The sequence below is a fragment of the Caretta caretta genome, chromosome 4, assembly GCF_965140235.1.
Source record: "Caretta caretta isolate rCarCar2 chromosome 4, rCarCar1.hap1, whole genome shotgun sequence".
Classification (NCBI taxonomy): domain Eukaryota; kingdom Metazoa; phylum Chordata; order Testudines; family Cheloniidae; genus Caretta; species Caretta caretta.
This window is the reverse complement of record NC_134209.1, coordinates 85227612-85248618: the sequence shown is the minus strand read 5'-3', so window position 1 is coordinate 85248618 and position 21007 is coordinate 85227612. Positions and strand designations below refer to the sequence as shown.

The 21007-nt window shown below is 45.2% G+C and overlaps 1 protein-coding gene and 1 long non-coding RNA gene across 2 annotated transcripts in view; one reads left to right on the top strand and one right to left on the bottom strand.

Moving 5' to 3' along the window:
- Window positions 1-286: 286 nt before the first annotated feature.
- The window catches only part of LOC125635740 (uncharacterized), an 81858-nt gene continuing 61137 nt past the window's right edge, over window positions 287-21007 (bottom strand). The window contains exons 2-3 of the long non-coding RNA XR_007356355.2: window positions 2628-3010; window positions 287-886 (exon numbers count right to left, since the gene is read on the bottom strand). This is a non-coding gene — a long non-coding RNA (uncharacterized LOC125635740). The remainder of the gene's footprint in view (window positions 887-2627; window positions 3011-21007) is intronic.
- Window positions 17644-21007, top strand: part of ASB5 (ankyrin repeat and SOCS box containing 5) — a 41572-nt gene continuing 38208 nt past the window's right edge. The window contains exon 1 of the mRNA XM_048847794.2: window positions 17644-17889. Within this exon, the coding sequence (XP_048703751.1) occupies window positions 17694-17889 (196 nt within the window). The 5' untranslated portion in view covers window positions 17644-17693. The remainder of the gene's footprint in view (window positions 17890-21007) is intronic.

Sequence of the window (21007 nt, the reverse complement as noted above, 5' to 3'; positions counted from 1 at the left end):
TGTGTGCTCCATAATATCTGTGAGAGTAAAGAGGAGACGTTTATGGCGGGGTGGGAGGTTGAGGCAAATTGCTTGGCATCCGATTTTGAGCAGCCAGACACCAGGGTGATTAGAAGAGCACAGCAAGGCGCGCTGCGCATCAGAGAGTCTTTGAAAACCAGTTTCATGACTGGCCAGGCTTTGGTGGGATAGTTGTGTGTGTTTCTCCTTTATGCAAACCCACCCCCTTTTTTAATTTTAATTCCCTGTAAGCCGATCCCCTCCCCACTTCGAAATAAAGTAACTATTGTTTTGAAACCATGCATTTTTTCTTTATTAATTTTTTAAAAAAAGAGAGAACGGACAAGGTAGTCTGGGTGCGGTGGGGGAGGAGGGAAGGACAAGACCACATTGTTTATTGCAGCCACACTAAAAATCAAACTGTTTGAATGGGAGTTTTCTGTTGCTTGGGCCATCCTCTGGAGTGGAGTGGCTGGGTGCCCAGAGCCTCCCCTCCCCGCGTTCTTGGGCGTCTGGGTGAGGCGGATATGGAACTTGGGGAGGAGGGCATGCGGTTATACAGTGGATGCAGCGGGAGTCTGTGTTCTTGTTGGCTTTCCTGCAGCTCCAACAGATGCTTCATCATGTCAGTTTGCTCCCACAATAGCTGCTTTATCATGTCTGTTTGCTCCCCCATTAGCCTCAGCATCGCATGTTTCCTCCACTCTTTGCACTCACTTAATTCATTCCTGGCCTCTGCCACTGAATGCATGAAGCTGTGCTCTATCAGTGTGGGAGGACTGCATGAGCTTGGAAAACATGTCATCGCGAGTGCATTTTTTTTGCCTTCTAATCTGTGATAACCTCAGGGAGAGAGATGATAGGGGGAGCGTAGAAACATTTGCACCTGGGGGGAGATAAAAAGGGAGAGTAAAATTTAAGATGATACATTTCTGAGAACAAAAGGGAGACTCTTTCACAGTGAATCAAGCAATTCACAGCACATGTGCTTTAGGTACAAGGTCGCATTTTGCCTTTTATATTGAGCGCCTGCCGCTATGGTGACACATCACACATGGCTGGGCAACAGAATTCGGTTTCCAGGCAGCCATGGTAAGCCTTTTGGTACATAGGGTTGGCTTCTTACACCTTCATAACATGTGGGAATGTTTTCAAACTGCAGCACCCTCCTTTCCCAGAACAAGCAAAAAACCTTTCCCAAAACCGCAGCCCCTCCTTTTAAATGTGAAACCCAACCCATCTGGGTTTCACATTTAAAAGGAGGGGCTGCGGTTTTCGGGTGGATATGCAGCACACACCTACCCCCACCCCACCGCGTGGCTATTCTCTGGGATGATCCCTTTCAGCCAAGCGCAAACAGCCCAGCATGAATGGGGTCCTTTCACTGTTCCCTTACAAACATTTCCCTATTTCAACCAGGTGACCATGAATGATATCACTCTACTGAGGATAACACAGAAAGATATAGACCAAATGTTGCTTGAATGTGACCAAAACTGAGGACCATTCACTGCCATGCTTTGTGCTGCAATGATTCCAGAATACTTGCTACTGGCTTGGCGTGGTAAAGTGTCCTACCGTGGAGGATGAAATAAGGCAGCCCTCCCCAGAAACCTTCTGCAAAGGCTTTCAGAGTACCGCCATATCAAGGTTCCTTCTCCACTCTGAACTCTAGGGTACAGATGTGGGGACCTACATGAAAACCTCCTAAGCTTACTTTTACCAACTTAGGTTAAAACTTCCCCAAGGTACAAACTATTTTACCCTTTGCCCTTGGACTTCCACTGCCACCACCAAACGTTTATCTGGGTTTATTTATTAGGAAAGCGTTGTTTGGAAACCTCTTTCCCCTCCAAATCCTCCCAACCCTTGCACCCCACTTCCTAGGGAAAGTTTGGTAAAAATCCTCACCAATTTGCATAGGTGACCACAGACCCAAACCCTTGGATCTTAAGAACAATGAAAAAGCATTCAGTTTCTGAAAAGAAGGATTTTAATAGAAGTAAAAAGTAAAAAAGAATCACCTCTGTAAAATCAGGAGGGTAAATACCTTACAGGGTAATTAGATTCAAAATACAGAGAATCCCTCTAGGCAAAACCTTAAGTTACAAAAAGATACACAGACAGAAATATCCATTCTATTCAGCACATCTTATTTTCTCAGCCATTTAAAGAAAACATAATCTAACACATATCTAGCTAGATTACTTACTAAATTCTAAGACTCCATTCCTGTTCTGTCCCCGGCAAAAGCATCACACAGACAGACACAGACCCTTTGTTTTTCTCCCTCCTTCCAGCTTTTGAAAGTATCTTGTCTCCTCATTGGTCATTTTGGTCAGGTGCCAGGGAGGTTATCCTACCTTCTTAACCCTTTACAGGTGAAAGGATTTTTCCTCTGGCCAGGAGAGATTTTAAAGGTGTTTACCCTTCCCTTTGTATTTATGACATGCCAGGAGAGCTTCATGGAGATGTCCCTGGAGGATTCCCATTCCATCCCCAGACATATGAACAGAATTTTCCAGTAGCTGTACTGGCCGTGAATGCATCTCAATTCTTCAGGGCAAATCAAACATTAAACCCTATTGCTTTTAAACCTTGTACTATAGTTACAAATGTGCACTCACCAGAGGTGCCTTCTCCAGCTTCAGAGTCGGGGATCCCACCTTAGGAGGGTATTGGCTCCAGCGTGACGAAAAGGTCCTGGCTGTCAGGGAGAATGGATTCACCGCTTGCCTGCTGAGCATTCTCCTCCCCCTCCTCTTCCTCATCCACAAAATCCTCCTCCCTGTTGCATGAGACTCCCCCCTTGCAGGTGTCCATAGACAGTGGTGGGTAGTGGTAGGGTCCCCCCCAGAGTGCCATGCAGCTGATCATAGAAGTGGCATGTATGGGGCTCTGACCCGGAGCGACCGTTTACCTCCTTTGTCTTTTGGTAGGCTTGCCTGAGCTCCTTAACTTTCAGGTGGTACTGCTGTGTGTCCCTGTTGTAGCTTCTGTCCAACATGCCCTGTGAGATTTTGAAAAATATATTTGTATTTTTTCTTTTTGATCAGAGTTTGGCCTGCACAGATGCTTCTCCCCATACAGCAATCAGATCCAGTGTCTCCCTTTTGGTTCATGCTGGAGCTCGTTTGCAATTCTGAGGGACTGCATGGTCACCTATGCTGCTGAGTTCGCCGCACTGACCAAATAGGAAATGAAATTCAAAAGTTCCCGGGGCTTTTCCTGTGTACCTGGCTAGTGCATCGGAGTTCATAGTGCTGTCCAGAGCGGTCACAATGGAGCACTCTGGGATAGCTCTTGGAGGCCAATTTCGTTGATTTGCATCTGCACTACCCCAAATTCAACCCAGCAAGGTCGATTTTAGCGCTACTCCCCTCATTGGGGAGGAGTACAGAAGTCGATTTTAAGAGCCCTTTAGGTCGACGGAATGGGGTTGGTTGCGTGGACTCAGTCATTTTTAAATCGACCTAACGCGGCTAAATTCGACTTAACCCCATAGTGTAGACCAGACCTTCATGAGTGGGGAGAGCAATCAACAAAGTCTTTTATTCACTGATATTCCACAGTGGCTTGTCTGGTGTCTATGGGCCTTCTTTTGTTAGAGAGGAGAGGACACTAATTGTGATAAGCTAGTATTTCATACTTGGTAATGCTTCTCTCCTAGGGTTGCCAACTTTCTAATGGCCCAAAATCAAACACCCCTGCCCCGTGGCCCCGCCCCTGCCCTGCCCCTTCTCCAAGGCCCTGCTCTCACTTGCTCCATCCCCCCTCCCTCCATCACTTGCTCTCCCCCACCCTCACTCATTTTCACCGGGCTGGGGCAAGCGGTTGGGGTGCGAGCTCCAACTGGGAGTGTGGGGTCAGGGATGAGGGGTTCAGGGTGCGTCAGAGGGCTCCGGGCTGGGGCAGAGGGTTGGGGGGTGAGTACTCCTGCTGGGGGTGCAGGCTCTGGGGTGGGGCCAGAGTGAGGAGTTTGGAGTGCAAGATGGGGCTCTGGGCTGGGTCTGAGGGGTTCGGAGTGCGAGAGGGGGTGCGGACTCCAGATGGGGGTGTGGGCTCTGGGGTGGGGCCTGGGATGAGGGGTTTAGGGAGAAGGAGGGGGCTCTGGGCTGGAGGTTGGGTTGAGGGGAGGGCTCCAGCTGGGGGCTCTGGGGTGGGGGTGGGGATGAAGGGTTTGGGGTGCATGAGGGGACTCCAGGCTGGGGCAGGGGATTGGGGTGCAGGGGGGGTGAGGGTTCTGGATGGGGCTGTGGGCTCTGGGGTGGGGCCAGGGATGTTGGATTTGGGGTATAGGAGCAGGCTCAGGGTTGGGACAGGAGGTTGCGTTTGTGGGGTTCCATCAGCGCTTACTGTGACTTCCAGGAAATGGCCGCCAGGTCCCGGAAGCCCCTAGACTCAGGGCAGCCAGGGAGGCTCCGTGCGCTGCCCTTGTGCCTGCAGGTGCTGCCCCCGTAGCACCCATTGGTCGCAGTTCCCGGCCAATATGAGCTGTGGAGCTGGCACTGGGGTGGGGGCAGTGCGCGGAGCCCCCCTGGCCGCCCATGCGCTTTGGGGCCGCAAGGACCGGGCAGCTGCTTCCGGGAGCTGCGTGGAGCCAGGGCAGGCAGGGAGCTTGCCTTAGCCCCAGGCCTCTGCTGTGCTACCAACTGGATTTTGAACGGAAACCATACGTCTGGCAACCCTATTCTCTCCTGATTGTGAGGTTTACAGTTTTAGAGCAAACACTTCTATAGGTACAGAGCAAACACTTAAACACTAGCTTATAACATAGGGAACAGATGTTATAAATAAGAGTAATACATGCAGCAACCTACAAGCATTTCACAAAGTCTGCAGACATTTTTATAAATCTAATACCTATTTTAACAATACTAACACATAGGTGAGCCAAACTGGTTTCCAGATACGTATTTGTCAGTTTCAGAGTAACAGCCGTGTTAGTCTGTATTCGCAAAAAGAACAGGAGTACTTGTGGCACTCTGAAGTGAGCTGTAGCTCACGAAAGCTTATGCTCAAATAAATTGATTAGTCTCTAAGGTGCCACAGGTACTCCTGTATTTGTCAGTGTTCAATGAAGCCGACAGGCCTTGGCATGAGCTGGCAACTGGTCTGGCCCAGGGAACAAGAAGAGGTGACTGTTTAAGAGAGAGAGAAAAAAAAAACTTATTATGGAAAATGGCAATATATTCAACTCATGTTGTTGTTCTTCACTTAAATTTAGTATCAACTGAAAAAAAAAGACATTTTAAAGCAATAGAGGATGTTGGAAGTTATTTTCTCAAAGCTGTAATACATAGGTGCAAATGCAATTTTTAAAAGAACGTATCTAAAAGTAATATATTCAAAAGAAGAAAAGGAGTACTTGTGGCACCTTAGAGACTAACCAATTTATTTGAGCATAAGCTTTCGTGAGCTACAGCTCACTTCATCGGATGCATACTGTGGAAACTGCAGAAGACATTATATACACAGAGACAATGAAACAATACCTCCTCCCACCCCACTCTCCTGCTGGTAATAGCTTATCTAAAGTGATCACTCTCCTTACAATGTGTATGATAATCAAGTTGGGCCATTTCCAGCACAAATCCAGGTCTTCTCACCCCCCCCCACACAAACTCACTCTTCTGCTGGTAATAGCTCATCCAAAGTGACCACTCTCTTTACTATGTGTATGAAAATCAAGGTGGGCCATTTCCAGCACAAATCCAGGTTTTCTCACCCCCCCCCCCCAAAACACACACACACAAACTCACTCTCCTGCTGGTAATAGCTTATCCAAAGTGACCACTCTCCCTACAATGTGCATGATAATCAAGGTGGGCCATTTCCAGCACAAATCCAGGTTTTCTCATCCCCCCACCCCCATACACACACAAACTCACTCTCCTGCTGGTAACAGCCCATCCAAAGCGACCACTCTCCCCACAATGTGCACGATAATCAAGGTGGGTCATTTCCAGCACAAATCCAGGTCTTCTCACCACCACCCCCACACACAAACTCACTCTTCTGCTCGTAATAGCTCATCCAAACTGACCACTCTCCTTACAATGTGTATGATAATCAAGGTGGGCCATTCCCAGCATAAATCCAAGTTTAACCAGAACGTCTGGGGGGGGGGGGGGGAGGAAAAAACAAGGGGAAATAGGCTACCTTGCATAATGACGTAGCCACTCCCAGTCTCTATTTAAGCCTAAATTAATAGTATCCAATTTGCAAATGAATTCCAATCCAGCAGTTTCTCGCTGGAGTCTGGATTTGAAGTTTTTTTGCTGTAAGTTAGCGACCTTCATGTCTGTAATTGCGTGACCAGAGAGATTGAAGTGTTCTCCGACTGGTTTATGAATGTTATAATTCTTGACAACTGATTTGTGTCCATTTATTCTTTTACATAGAGACTGTCCAGTTTGACCAATGTAAATGGCAGAGGGGCATTGCTGGCACCTGATGGCATATATCACATTGGTGGATGTGAAGGTGAACAAGCCTCTGATAGTGTGGCTGATGTTATTAGGCCCTGTGATGGTGTCCCCTGAATAGATATGTGGGCACAGTTGGCAACGGGCTTTGTTGCAAGGATAGTTCCTGGGTTAGTGGTTCTGTTGTGTGGTATGTGGTTGTTGGTGAGTATTTGCTTCAGGTTGGGGGGCTGTCTGTAGGCAAGGACTGGCCTGTCTCCCAAGATTTGTGAGGGTGTTGGGTCATCCTTAAGGATAGGTTGTAGATCCTTAATAATGCGTTGGAGGGCTTTTAGTTGGGGGCTGAAGGTGACGGCTAGTGGCGTTCTGTTATTTTCTTTGTTAGGCCTGTCCTGTAGTAGGTGACTTCTGGGAACTCTTCTGGCTCTATCAATCTGTTTCTTCACTTCCGCAGGTGGGTATTGTAGTTGTAAGAATGCTTGATAGAGATCTTGTAGGTGTTTGTCTCTGTCTGAGGGGTTGGAGCAAATGCGGTTGTATCGCAGAGCTTGGCTGTATACGATGGATCGTATGGTGTGGTCAGGGTGAAAGCTGGAGGCATGTAGGTAGGAATAGCGGTCAGTAGGTTTCCGGTATAGGGTGGTGTTTATGTGACCATTGTTTATTAGCACTGTAGTGTCCAGGAAGTGGATCTCTTGTGTGGACTGGACCAGGCTGAGGTTGATGGTGGGATGGAAATTGTTGAAATCATGGTGGAATTCCTCAAGGGCTTCTTTTCCATGGGTCCAGATGATGAAGATGTCATCAATATAGCGCAAGTAGAGTAGGGGCGTTAGGGGACGAGAGCTGAGGAAGCGTTGTTCTAAGTCAGCCATAAAAATGTTGGCATACTGTGGGGCCATGCGGGTACCCATAGCAGTGCCGCTGTTCTGAAGGTATACATTGTCCCCAAATGTAAAATAGTTATGGGTGAGGACAAAGTCACAAAGTTCAGCCACCAGGTTAGCCGTGACATTATCGGGGATAGTGTTCTTGATGGCTTGTAGTCCATCTTTGTGTGGAATGTTGGTGTAGAGGGCTTCTACATCCATAGTGGCCAGGATGGTGTCATCAGGAAGATCACCGATGGATTGTAGTTTCCTCAGGAAGTCAGTGGTGTCTCGAAGGTAGCTGGGAGTGCTGGTAGCGTAGGGCCTGAGGAGGGAGTCTACATAGCCAGACAATCCTGCTGTCAGGGTGCCAATGCCTGAGATGATGGGGCGCCCAGGATTTCCAGGTTTATGGATCTTGGGTAGTAGATAGAATATCCCAGGTCGGGGTTTCAGGGGTGTATCTGTGCGGATTTGATCTTGTGCTTTTTCAGGAAGTTTCTTGAGCAAATGCTGTAGTTGCTTTTGGTAACTCTCAGTAGGATCAGAGGGTAATGGCTTGTAGAAAGTGGTGTTGGAGAGCTGCCGAGCAGCCTCTTGTTCATATTCCAACCTATTCATGATGACAACAGCACCTCCTTTGTCAGCCTTTTTGGTTATGATGTCAGAGTTGTTTCTGAGGCTGTGGATGGCATTGTGTGAGAAAACCTGGATTTGTGCTGGAAATGGCCCACCTTGATTATCATACACATTGTAAAGAGAGGTTTCAGAGGAACAGCCGTGCAGGACAGTGGGGTGGGAGGAGGTATTGTTTCATATTCTCTGTGTGTATATAAAGTCTGCTGCAGTTTCCACGGTACACATCTGATGAAGTGAGCTGTGGCTCACGAAAGCTCATGCTCAAATAAATTGGTTAGTCTCTAAGGTGCCACAAGTACTCCTTTTCTTATTGTAAAGAGAGTGGTCACTTTGGATGGGCTATTACCAGCAGAAGAGTGAGTTTGTGTGGGGGGGGGGGGGGTGAGAAGACCTGGATTTGTGCTGGAAATGGCCCAACTTGATTATCATACACATTGTAAGGAGAGTGATCACTTTAGATAAGCTATTACCAGCAGGAGAGTGGGGTGGGAGGAGGTATTGTTTCATTGTCTCTGTGTATATAATGTCTTCTGCAGTTTCCACAGTATGCATCCGATGAAATGAGCTGTAGCTCATGAAAGCTTATGCTCAAATAAATTGGTTAGTCTCTGAGGTGCCACAAGTCCTCCTTTTCTTTTTGCGAATACAGACTAACACGGCTGTTACTCTGAAACCTATCAATATTCAAGAGAAACACTTAAAAACAAAATATAGCAAAAGAGGAAATAGCTGCAAGAAAATATATCAATGTGAATGAGAAGCACATTCCTATGGCATTAAATAAGTAAGATAAGGTGCTAAGTATCAGGGATTAACATCCCATACACATAATAAAATACAAGTCAGTAAGTCATTAGGCAGAGATAACAGTTCCTACTAGGCTAGATATTGACTGATTCAGGGGGAGTTGAGGAACCTTAGCACGTTCTAGGATCAAACTCTTTGTCAAGAAACAACGACTTTAAAAAACAAGGCAATCTATCAAGAGGAGGAAGGCTTGCAATTAAAATGACTGGTATAGAACTCCTTTTGTGGTTCTCATTGTTTTTTGTGTGGATATTTTGACTTTCAAACCTTTTAGTTATGTATCAAAAATATTTAAACAACATTTAAAGCTCATCTTTAAAGAACTTGCAAAATGTCTGAGGAGCCTCATTTCTGCAAAATTGGCATTCTCAGAGCAGCTGTAATTGCATTACAAAGTAGGGCCCCCGTTGTTGTTATGTATAATTACAATTGAACAAACCTTTCCAGAACTGAGGAAAGAGCTCATAAAACAGAGAAATATTTTTCTTTAATAAATGAATATTTATACGGGGTGTTTTTGTGCTCCTAAGTTTCTTCAAAAAGAAAAGGAGGACTTGTGGCACCTTGGAGACTAACAAATTTATTTGAGCATAAGCTTTCGTGAGCTAGAGCTCACTTCTGTAGCTCACGAAAGCTTATGCTCAAATAAATTTATTAGTCTCTAAGGTGCCACAAGTCCTCCTTTTCTTTTTACTATCTAATCAGAGATTTTTAGCATAAAGTCTAGCTCAGTGCCCAATATTTTCAGAGTTCAGGGAAGTTTAATTCTAGGCTCATCTGTAAACAAAGGGCCAGATTCTGATCCCCTTTATCATGTTAAGTAGTACTTTATTCCTGGAGCAGGCCCATTGAAGTCAATCAGACTGATCGAGGAGTAAGATATTATTCTGTAGAATTGAAGACATCATATTCTGGTCCATAAGGAGTAATGAATAGATGTTCAATACTGTTTTATCAGGTTTCAGAGTAGCAGCCGTGTTAGTCTGTATTCGCAAAAAGAAAAGGAGGACTTGTGGCACCTTAGAGACTAGAAATAAATTTGTTAGTCTCTAAGGTGCCACAAGTACTGTTTTATCATTCACTCTGAACCTCCTATAGGATACCTTCATCAGTAATACATTTCAGGGCCCTCGAGAGTTGACTCATGATTTTATTAGTACACATGCAAGGATCACTATTTGAAACTGATTACTTCTGTCACTCATGTTGCAAATGACAATACTGCTATATTACATGACCTGATTAGATCAACCTTTTTATAAATTCCATACCCCAAAAACTATGTTAAAAGAATGTTAAGACAAGCACTCAAAGGTTAGGAAATGCCAGAATTACAATTGCCCATGCGACTTTTTTAATTCAGCCCCATTTTGTGTATGATACAGTCTAATTTCATGACCACATACTATTTTTCCCATAGGCTCCCTGCACCGTCAGTGGGGGGTGGGTGGGGAAGGGATGGGGTAATTAATTTATTTTTATCCTCGACATCTGGTGTATAACCCTACACTGTATTTAATGCACATCATCCACGCCCTACACTGAATACAAATTCATTAATTTCCTCCTGAGTGTTTCTCTGGGCTGGGGCCGAGGGGTTCACAGTGTGGGAGGCGGTTTCAGGCTGAGCCTGGGGCAAGGGGTTGGGGTGCAGGAGGGAATGAGAGGTGCAAGTTCTGGGAAGGAGTTTGGGTGCAGGATGGGGCTCTAGGCTGGGGCAAAGTGTTGGGGTGCAGGAGGGGGTGCATGGTGCTGGCTCTGAGTGGGGGGTCAGGGCTGGGGCAGGGGATTGGGGTGCAGGAGGGTGTTTTGAATGCTGGCTCTGGGAGGGGTCAGGGCTGGGGCTTGGGGTGAAGGAGGGGATTCAGGGTGCAGGAGGGGATAATGGGTGCTAGTTATGGGAGGGGGCTCAGGGCTGGGATGGGGGCTTGGGGTGCAGGAGGAGGTTTGGGGTGCAAGAGGGGGCATGGAGTGCTGGCTCTGGGAGGGGGCTCAGGGCTGGGGGTTGGGGTGCAGGCTTCCGCCGGGCGGCACTTACCTTGGGCAGTTCCCGGTCGGCAGCGCAGCGAGGCTAAGGCAGGCTCCCTGTCTACCCTGGCTCCACACCACTCCCAGAAGGGGCCAACGTGCCCCTGCGGCCCCTAGTGGGGGAGGTACGTGGCTCTGCACAGCATTCCTCTCTGCAAGCACTGCCCCCACAGCTCCCATTGACCGTAGTTCCCTGTTCCCGGCCAATGGGAGCTTTGGGGGCGATGCTTGGAGGCAGGAGCAGCATGTGGAGGGCGATCCCTGCCCTCCCCACCCCCCCGCCGCCCCCGGGGCTGCACTGGCTGCTTCCAGGAGCTGTGTGGGGCTGGGGCAGGCAGGGAGCCTGCCTTAGCAGCAGCCCCGCTGCACTGCCGGAGATTCTCTAGGATCGACCAGTCAATCATGATGGACCGGTTGGTGACCACTGTTCCATGGTGTTCTTAGTGCTTCACAGACATGAATAAAGTTATCCCCAGAACAACCTCTGTGAGATTAGGTGATATTATTATCCCCATTTTATAGATGGGGAACTGAGACGGAGAGATTAAGGTCAAAATTGTCCCATATGTTCATGAAACTTGAATGTCCAAATGGAGACACTTAGGGTTTTCAAGGTGCTTAGCATTTTACAGCACATATGTTCAGAGCAGAGTTCCCACTGATATCAGTTAATGTTGTGAGTGTTTAGCACTTCTGCAAATCTAGCCCCATATATTAGAAGTTGGGCACTCATAAAATGAGGAACACAGAATTAGTGGCTAATGTGGTTTAAGAGATTTGCTCAGCATCTCATAGAAACTCTGGTAGAACCAGGGAAGTGTAATTCTCCAAGGTGTCATTCAGCCTTAACTATAAGACCATACTTTCTCTTAATGTAGTCTCCCTGCACACTTTCAGCTTTTGCAGCAAATAAGGCGAAACACAACACTCTCATTAACTCCAAAACCCTGATTCATTGCTGGAGCACAGTCCATCCTGTACTCTGAATGAGGCAGAGGTCCTGTGGAAAATATAATACATCATTATGATGCAAGCTTAAATTGTATGTACATATGCACAAGGGGGACAAATTAAGGTTGTAAAGGCAACCTTAATTCTAGCATTTCCTAAGTTTTGAATACTTGACTTTGCACCTTAATATTATTTTAACATAGAAAATTACATTTAAAAAGACTAAATTTTTGAAAAGTAAACTAAAAATAATTCTGTCAAATGGAATCATATTTACTTCCATGATTCATCAGTAGGATCTGCTACATAGATCTACCACAGAAACTAACAGAGTATCTGGGAGCAGCAGTAGGCTGTTGTCCTTTATGTGGACTAGAGGGAGATGAGACATATTTTGGTAGTGGGTATCTCAGTGATTCACAGCTATTTGCTAGACAGAAAAGGAATGTTGAGATTAATGAATCCTGGTTCAGTTTAGGGTGACCAGATGTCCTGATTTTTTAGGGACAGTCCTGATATTTGAGGCTTTGTCTTATATAGGTACCTATTACCCCCTACCCCCATCCCGATTTTTCACACTTGCTATCTGATCACCTTAGTTCACTTCCAAGTTCTGTAGAGGAGGTGCTCTAGTGGTCACATATCCTTCCACTCCTGCCCTGAGCCTATCCCTGCCCTGTTCCTATCTCTCTCCCCCAGCTCCTGGTCATTTCCTCCTCTGCAGTTCCTGTTCTTGTCTCCCTATGCTGTTGCTCCCAAACCTCTGATTCCTGTCCCAGTCTCTGTCCCTCTCTACACCTATCCTCCAAGTATCTGTCACTCTCTGCTCCTATCTCCTCCTCTTTTTTCAAGTCTGACTGTTATCCCTTCCACCATACAGCCAGAGGACCAAGAGAGGGAGCACTGAAAGCACAAGAGAGTCTGTCTCCATCCTCTCAGTTCTGGTACTGACTGCCACAGCAGACCCTGGTAGCCAAGAGATGCAATTGCAGGGAAAGTTCTTCTTAGCCCCAGTAGCTCTGGGTTGGAGCAAGTTCAGGTGTTCTATGCCGTTGGAGCATGTTTAGTTCAGCAAGTATGTAGAAGCTGGGCGGTGGGGTGGGTGGAACATGTTCAGTGCAGACAAAATTTTCAGCAAGTAATGCTGTCAGCCTATAACAAACCTCTACTGAGCATGTGTGAACTGCAACTCTGAGGAGCATAAATTGGGCTGGATTTTTACATAATATATATGGAGAGAACAAAAGGGACATCTCTGACACTAGGGCAATCTTCTGCCAAATTTCAAGTCCCTGCTCTAAAGCAAGGAGGTGGTAGAGTTTCTCACTGAAACAACTGTAATTCTTGCAATGAGCTAAGCTGCTTTTGCTGAGACTTTCACAGAAAATTCAGTCTGAGGCAGCATGGAAAATTCCAGCATGGAAAATTCCAAGCCAACAGTTTAAATTTGGAAAAGTTACAAACACCTGTAAACAGGGCGTTATAATGGAAAATGTTAGGCAACTTTAACTATAGATGTCACTACTAGCTCCATCTATAGTTAATAGCTATTGTGGTTGGATTTTTGCTTATTAACAGAATACTCTGGTTTTTTGTAGAGCTTGAAATTAGGGAGAAGCTGGGATGATAGAGAGTACACCTGCGGTGCAACTGTATAGTGTAAACTAAAAAGCTCCACCAGGAGGAAAACAATCCTCTTCATCAGCAAATTGTGCTTCTTCGTTGTTCTGAATGGAGAATTGGAAAAACAGAAGTGCTTCAGACCATTGAACTGTTTAAGTACTGATAAGTAAGGCTACGTTTTAGTCATGGGTATTTTTAGTAAAAGTCATGGACAGGTCACAGCTGTAAACAAAAATTCATGGGCCCGTGACCTGTCCATGACTTTTACCAAAAATACCTTCCCTGACTAAAACTTGGGCGGGGGACTGCAGGTGCTCAGGGGGTGGGGTGGGGGGAGGGTCTGGGGGTGCCGCGGGTGCTGGGGGAGGTGACCCAGGACCCTCACTGGTGCTGAGGGAGAGGGGGTGTTTGACGGGGTTGGCGGGGCTTCCTACCTGGCTTTGCATCCCTACAGCTCCTAGGCAGCGGAGGCAGGGGTCAGGGCTGGGGCTCTGCTGCTCCCGCCACAAGTGCCGGCTGCCGCAGCTCCCATTAAATAGTAACCACAGCCAATGGGAGCTGTGGGGGCGGGGCCTGCAGATGCAGGCAGCATGCGGCACGGAGACCGCCCCGGCCCCTCCACCGCCTAGGAGCTGCAGGGGGGCCATGCCAGTGGGCGCTGGGGAGCCCCCCACCCCAAGTTAAGTGCCCCCCAACCTCTTGCCCCTAGCCCTGAGCCCCCTCCCACTCATCCAAGCTGCTGCTGAGCCAGCACCAGCCACTGCAGAAGTCATGGAGGTCACGGAATCCATGACTTCCATGATAGACTCGCAGCCTTACTGATAAGTACTGATTATCTGATTGAATACATTCTTTATAACACCATGAAAAGGTGAGGAAGAGAGTATGAAACATCAAACACTGGATGTATGATTAAGGAAAATATAATTTCTGTTTCTTAATGATTGAAGCGGAAATTGGCAGCTGTGGTTAGGAACATAGTGCACATTTATCCCTATGGAAAACATGTCACTTTAATTCAGTGTCAGATAACAATATGCCAAATATAAAGAGGGATTTTCATCTGGCAGTTTCCCAAATACTCACTGACACTTCTCACTATACTATTAGGAAAGCAATATTTATGCTAGCTGGTTGCTGAAATATTTATGAACAAACTTTAAGAAGAAACTGAAGTATATTTTCAGAGTATAATTTTCTATATAAAATGCATTATTTGTACATTGCTTTCTCTAATTATTCCTGTGATTTTGCATACATTCAAATTTCTTCAGAAAAAAACATAAAACTTTGCTCTCTTTAAGATAAAATTAAAAGCCCAAGCAGAGAAAGGGCTTGACATTTATTCTCAAACAGACATTCTCCTCCCGCCCCACTTCCCACAGAGGTTTCTTCACACATTAGATTTCAGAACAGGGTTGCCAGGTGTCTGGTTTTCAACCAGAAAACCCGGTCAAAAAGGGACCCTGGCAGCTCTGGTCAGAACCGCTGACCGGGCCATTAAAAGTCTGGTTAGCGGCACAGCACAGCTAGCAGGATCCCTGCCTGGCTCTGCACAGCTCCCGGGAAGTGGCCGGCATGTCCCTCTGGCTTGGGGGCAGCCACTGGGGCTCCATGTGCTGCCCCCACCCAGAGCGCTGGCTCCATAGATCCCATTGGCTGGGAACTGTGGTGCTTAAACTGTGGCCAATGGGAGCTATGGGCGGTGGCACCTGGGGGCAGCACACGGAACCTCCTGGCCATGCCTCCGCCTAGGAGCCGGAGAGTCATGTTGCCACTTCCCAGGAGCTGCCTGAGGTCTGTGATGCATGGAGCCTGCACCCTCCCTTGTCCCAACCTCCTGCCTCAGCCCTGAGCCCCCTGCCGCACCCAAACTCCCTCCCGGAGTCTGCACCCCACACCCGCTCCCATGCCCCAACCCCTTTCCCCAGCTCAGAACCTCCTCCCACACCCTAATCCCCTGCCCCAGGCCTGAGCCCCCTCCCGCAGTCTGAATCCCTTGGCCCCAGCCTGGAGCCCCTCTCACATACCCTGAACCCATAATTTCTGGCCCCATCCGAGAGCCCGGACCCCAGCCCAGAGCACATATCCCTTCCATTCCCCAACCCCCTGCCTCAACCTGGAGCCCCCTCCTGCACCCCACTCCCCTCATCCCAGGCCCCACAACTGAGCCCACACCCCCAGCTGAAGCCCTTGCCCCCTTCCAAGCCCCAAACCCCTGCCCCAGCCTGGAGCCCCCTCCCAGGCTCTGAACCCCTCGGCCACAACCCACAGCCCCCTCCTGCACCTCAAACTCCTCATCCCTGACCCCACCCCAGAGCCCGCACCCCAAAATGGAGCCCTCACTTCCTCCCACACCCCAACACCCTGCCCCAGCCCCAGTGAAAATGAGCAAGTGAGCGAGGGTGGGGGAGAGCAAGCAATGGTGGGGGGGGGATGGAGTGAGCATGGGCGGGGCCTCCGAGAAGGAGCAGGACATGGGCAGGGCCTTGGGGAAGGGGCTGGGCAAATGCATTTGGTTTTCTGCCATTAGAAAGTTGGCAACTCTTTTTCAGAAGCCATTGCACTTTTCACTTTAACAACTTAGTCCGGGAGCTAGGTGGTATGGTAGATACATTATTTTGCCATTTTTCCTCTGGAAATATGCATTGACATTCTATTTTGAGTTTCATCTGAAAATGTGTTTGGTGGTTCTGCCTAAGGGCCTGATCCAAAGGTCACTGAAGTCAGTGGGCATCTTTACATTGAATTGAGTGGGCTTTGGATCACGCCATTAGTCTCTCCTCCACATTTGCAACCATTCTAAAATTCATATAGAATTCTGTATGATTTTTAATTGTTGTGCAAAAGAGCCAGGAATGGAATAGAAAGGTGTTTCAGTTTTAAGATTAATATAGCTTGGCAGATCATATGGGGAAGTTCACACGTACTACAGTGTGACAGATTCCAGTCAGTGGTATTAGTCTCTCCGTATTATGTGCATCAAATTAGAGCAAATTAAAGGAGTAACCTGACCTGATATATTTAACAAAAGGCCTCTGTTAAAATTTCTGAAAGAGTAGGAAGTTACAGTATATATTTGGGTTGATAATTTCATACCACATTTAAAGATATTAATTCATTTTTTTATTCAAAAATTTACAAAGAGAAAGTAGGGTGAGATCCTCAGCTGTTCTATCCTCATATGTTATTTTCGCATTGTTTCTCTTATAGAAGAATCTTGAGCTATCCTGCTGATCTTCAGTTTGTCTCACATTGTGAAGTCATTGCTTCCTCATGAGCAGTTACTCACAGTAATGGAACTGCTGATCAGTGTGAGTAATGGGTTTACACTATATGAGCAAATCAGTTATCTTTGAAGAATGTAAGGAATGTGTTCAAAATAGGTCAAGATGTAAGTCTGCCACGTCACAGATATAAAATAACATGGCACAGCATAATAAAAATGTGTATCATAGACATCAGAGATAGAAAAGACTTATTAGCTCATCTAGTTTCTCTCTTTGCCAGTGCAGGATCATTCCCTATAGTATATTTGCTGGGTTTTTTTCCTGTGAATTTTTAAATATTCTGTGCAACAGATCTAACCGTAAAAGCAATATAGAATTTGTTTCTCCTGTCAGCTGTTTATTATTTCAGTTAAATTATGTAAACCATACATACTAGATGCATAGCAGGTACTTTGGAGCAGCATGTCACTATTCCTGACATTCCTGAATTAAAGAGACACTAAACTGGTATGGCCCAAATTTATTCTACTTTTCATTTTCTTATCTGTTTGCAAAGCCCATATATTTCAGAAAAAATGCTTTACTGATAGGATATTAGAAAAACTTATGGCAGCAGTCCTATATCCTAGAAACCTAACAGTAACAAATAAATGTACATGAGGAACAGAGAGAACATTTCTGGAGGAAAATTGATTTCATATTCAAGGTTACAAAGAGCTTTTGTTGGCAACACTGAGTAACAAATGAGTCTTAAAATAATGCTTTTGACAGTGGTTTTTAAGTAAAAATAGAAAAAACTAGACAAATAAAAATGCAAAATCTGGAATGAAATAGACCTTTTAAATGGAAGAATCTTGGAAACTGTCAATGTCAGAAACTCTGTGGATATTCCGCTCCAGTTGAATACCATCAGGTCAGCACGAGCTGTAGTGAACTTAATACTATGTACAGTATAAATAATCCTCATATTTTGAGCAGCAAGCATCATGACCAGCTGATATTTTCTTTCCTCAGGACCAGCTGTTCCTGGCACTGAGGAGTGCCTGACTGGAGCCACATGATCTTATCAACACATTTGAGAATTGTACCGAAACACTGACAAACACTCTGGTGCAGCAATGACTGTCATAGAGGAAAGTCGCCCTTTTGCCCAGCAACTATCCAATGTCTACTTTACTATACTTTCACTTTTTTGTTTTAAACTTTTTGTGAAAATCAGCCTTGCCATCCTCAGTCACTTCTACATTGTAAAAGGGAACCGTAAAGAGGCAGCAAGGATAGCTGATGAATTTTATGGAATTCCTCAAGGGCAAGGTATGTGTGTACTTATTACTGTATCTTAGTTTATTGCCATTGGTTTATTCTTGTTGTAGTTAATCACTTAACTGCTCATGTGATTTTAAAAAATATTTCCATTAAGCCAAGTTGTGTGTGATTTTTCCCCCCAATATAAGATAGCTCGTATTACAACAGTGTTAGTTTGTTTATATTGGGCCATATTCTTCCATCCTTACCTGAACTAGAATTTTTCTCTGTGAAAAGCTCCACACGTTATGAGTATGAGTAGCAGAATCTGTTCTACTATGGTCAGAAAATCTAATTGTTAGCTCTCTTTATATGTTTGATATAGTTTATAACAAAAAATGTATAAGAAGGAAAGCTCCAGAGCAATGACTTTCTAATATCTATTAGAAAACATAGTTTATAAATTGTAGATTAATGTGAGGTACTGTATAAATCTGAATTATTATAGGCAGCTCTGCTAGTGACTCCTATAGTTAAGGTTGCCTAACACTTCCCATTACAAGACCCTACTTTCAGTTGCATACATACTCCTAAACTTTAACTATTGAGCTGAAATTTCCTATGCCAGGTATCTGACCCAGGAAGTTTTTTAGAACAATTCAACAAAATCAGTTCATACATTTCTGAGAACAAAAATATGTTGCTTTGCCCATGTTAAAATTATTACAACCATTTCTTTGAGACACTCTAGAATCTTTATGCTTTAGAATAGGGACTTGAAATTTGGCAGGAAGGTCACCCAGGTGTCAGAGATGGGCTTTTTGGCATCCTCATAGAAATCCACCCACATTTGGCCAAGTTGTAAGCCTCTGAAAATTGCAGTGTGCATGTGCTCAAGCAAACATTTGTTAGTTTGGCAGCATTATTCTCCAAAGAGTCCATCTGTACTAAGCAGGTTCTATCTCCACAGTCTATGTGCCCACCAGACTGCATCTGCAGCATCCCCACAGAGTGAATGACCATGCTCCTGCTCAGCTCAGGACTTCAGAGATGATGTGTCCCTGCAATTGCTCCTATATCTGTCTGGGGTCACTCCAAGCACTCATGTAGCATGGAGGGAAAGGAAGTATGCTGAATTGAATGCAGTGGGGTGAGGAGCTTGTGAGGGACTGAAACAGGAGCTGGGTGAGAGAGGAGGACTGGGTCAGGCTGGAGTGAATAGGGGTAGAAGGAATCAGGCTTGGAGGAATAGGGTAAGAATAGTTAACTGTCATAGCAGACTCCCCTACAGAATCTGGAATTGAACTCAAGAGTCCTGAGTCTTATTGTTCCTTTGCTATCAGCAAACATCTGTGAAATCCACTGCCAAAATACGGGTTGCATCTTCCTATATGGCTGGTCCATATCGGATAATGATTTACTATTGCTGAAAGTGACTGTTAGCTCAAATGGCAAAGAGGTCTGTGCTGATCTAAAGGTCCCAATTCTGCAAGTGATCCATTGGGCGGGGTGTGGGGGGGTGTCAGTATGGTTCCACGTGATGGACTTTCTATTTTTCAGTTTATTTTTTTATATGTCACTAGTTGATGGACCCAAAAAAAGGCCTCAAAGAACATGTATATTTAAGGTGAAGGATAATGATGTCCTTAATTCACATTGTTGCACTGAGCAGTTATTTTATATAACATTGTTTTTTGTTCAGAACAATATGTCGTCCTTAACTTTGGATTTCTTAGCTCTTGTCTGCAACACAACTTTAACGGTGATTTTGGGTTAATTTAAAAAAATAATTATTCCCAGGAGGTTAGTGGGGGAGAATGTGACTGAATTCTGTAATTTAAGTTTAGTGATGTTAAATTTGGTGAAAGTGGATTTGTTTTAATGAAAGGAGATAGATAGTGAGGGGCTGTGGTAAACAGAGCAGGTCTCTTGTTAAAAAAATGGAAGGTAGTCTCTGAGTTAAAAATAACAAATGTGTAACATATGTTGCTTTGGGACTTCTGAGCTTCATCTGGGTGCTCAGCATCAGAGTTTCCAAAAAATAAACATGCATGTATAAATTACAGTAGTCACAGACTGAACAAATTTCTATTTCTAGAAGTCAAATGTGAATAAGAAATTAAAAATACTTTTTCTTTTCTGAGTCATCCATTTCAAATAGCAAAGTTAATGTCCTAAAATAAGATTTAAGTTCTGTTCCCAGTGAAGTCAATGGTAAAACTCTCATTTCAAAAAATGGCTTCAATGAGAGAAGGATCAGGTCTATTATAAAGTTCCCATTAACTGGATTATTCTTTAACTTTGGCCCTGATCTTCCAAACATTCACATGCTTACTTTGTTCTCATAGTTGTCCCATTGAATTCAATGGGACTGCTCAGGTATGTAGCACTAACTAGTTAAGTGTTTGCAGGGCCAAGGCCTATAAGTTTAGATGATTATGCCTAGTTTTCCCCTTCTTCATGGTGAAGTGTACCCAAGGTTGGTTATTTTTCAGGGCAAAAATGTGTAAAGTCATGATTCTAGTTACAAAAGAAAACGAAAAGTCATAGCACACAAAGTTTTATCCCATTTTAAAATCTCATATTCCACCAAATTGACATAATTGAGCCACTTTTGTATGAAAATAATCATGGAAAAAGTATTGCTCATTAGTGGACTGCCATGACTTTTTTCAGGAAAGACATGGGTGTCACTAATATGCAACCTTGGTTATCGTGTGTGTAGATATTGTTGCTCCTTTGGCCTCAGCAGTTGCCAGTATTTGGGACCTTGCAGGATTACTTCTAAGAGCAGAAATGGTGATAGAAGTCAGGTATATTCTTGGTGAAATCCTGTTTATTTACAAAGAATATATATACAGTCCTGTTTTCCTGAACACAGTACAAGCAAACAGCAGCAACAGCAGTCAGCCTCTCCAGTCAGTTTTGTGCCCTGAGGAGTTCTGTCTCTCTGCATCTTCTCAGGGCCATACTTAGGCCTAGTCTACACTAGAAAGTTAGGTAGAAGGAAGCCGCGTCATGTCGACTTGTTAATGTATGTGTCTACACTACCAGGTCCTTTACACCGACCTAAATTGCCTCTAATGTCGACTTCTATAATCCACCTCTGCAAGAGACATAGTGCTTAATTCGATTTTCATGGGTCAACTGCAAGGTAGTGAGGAGGAGAATCGGAGACGGGTGAGCG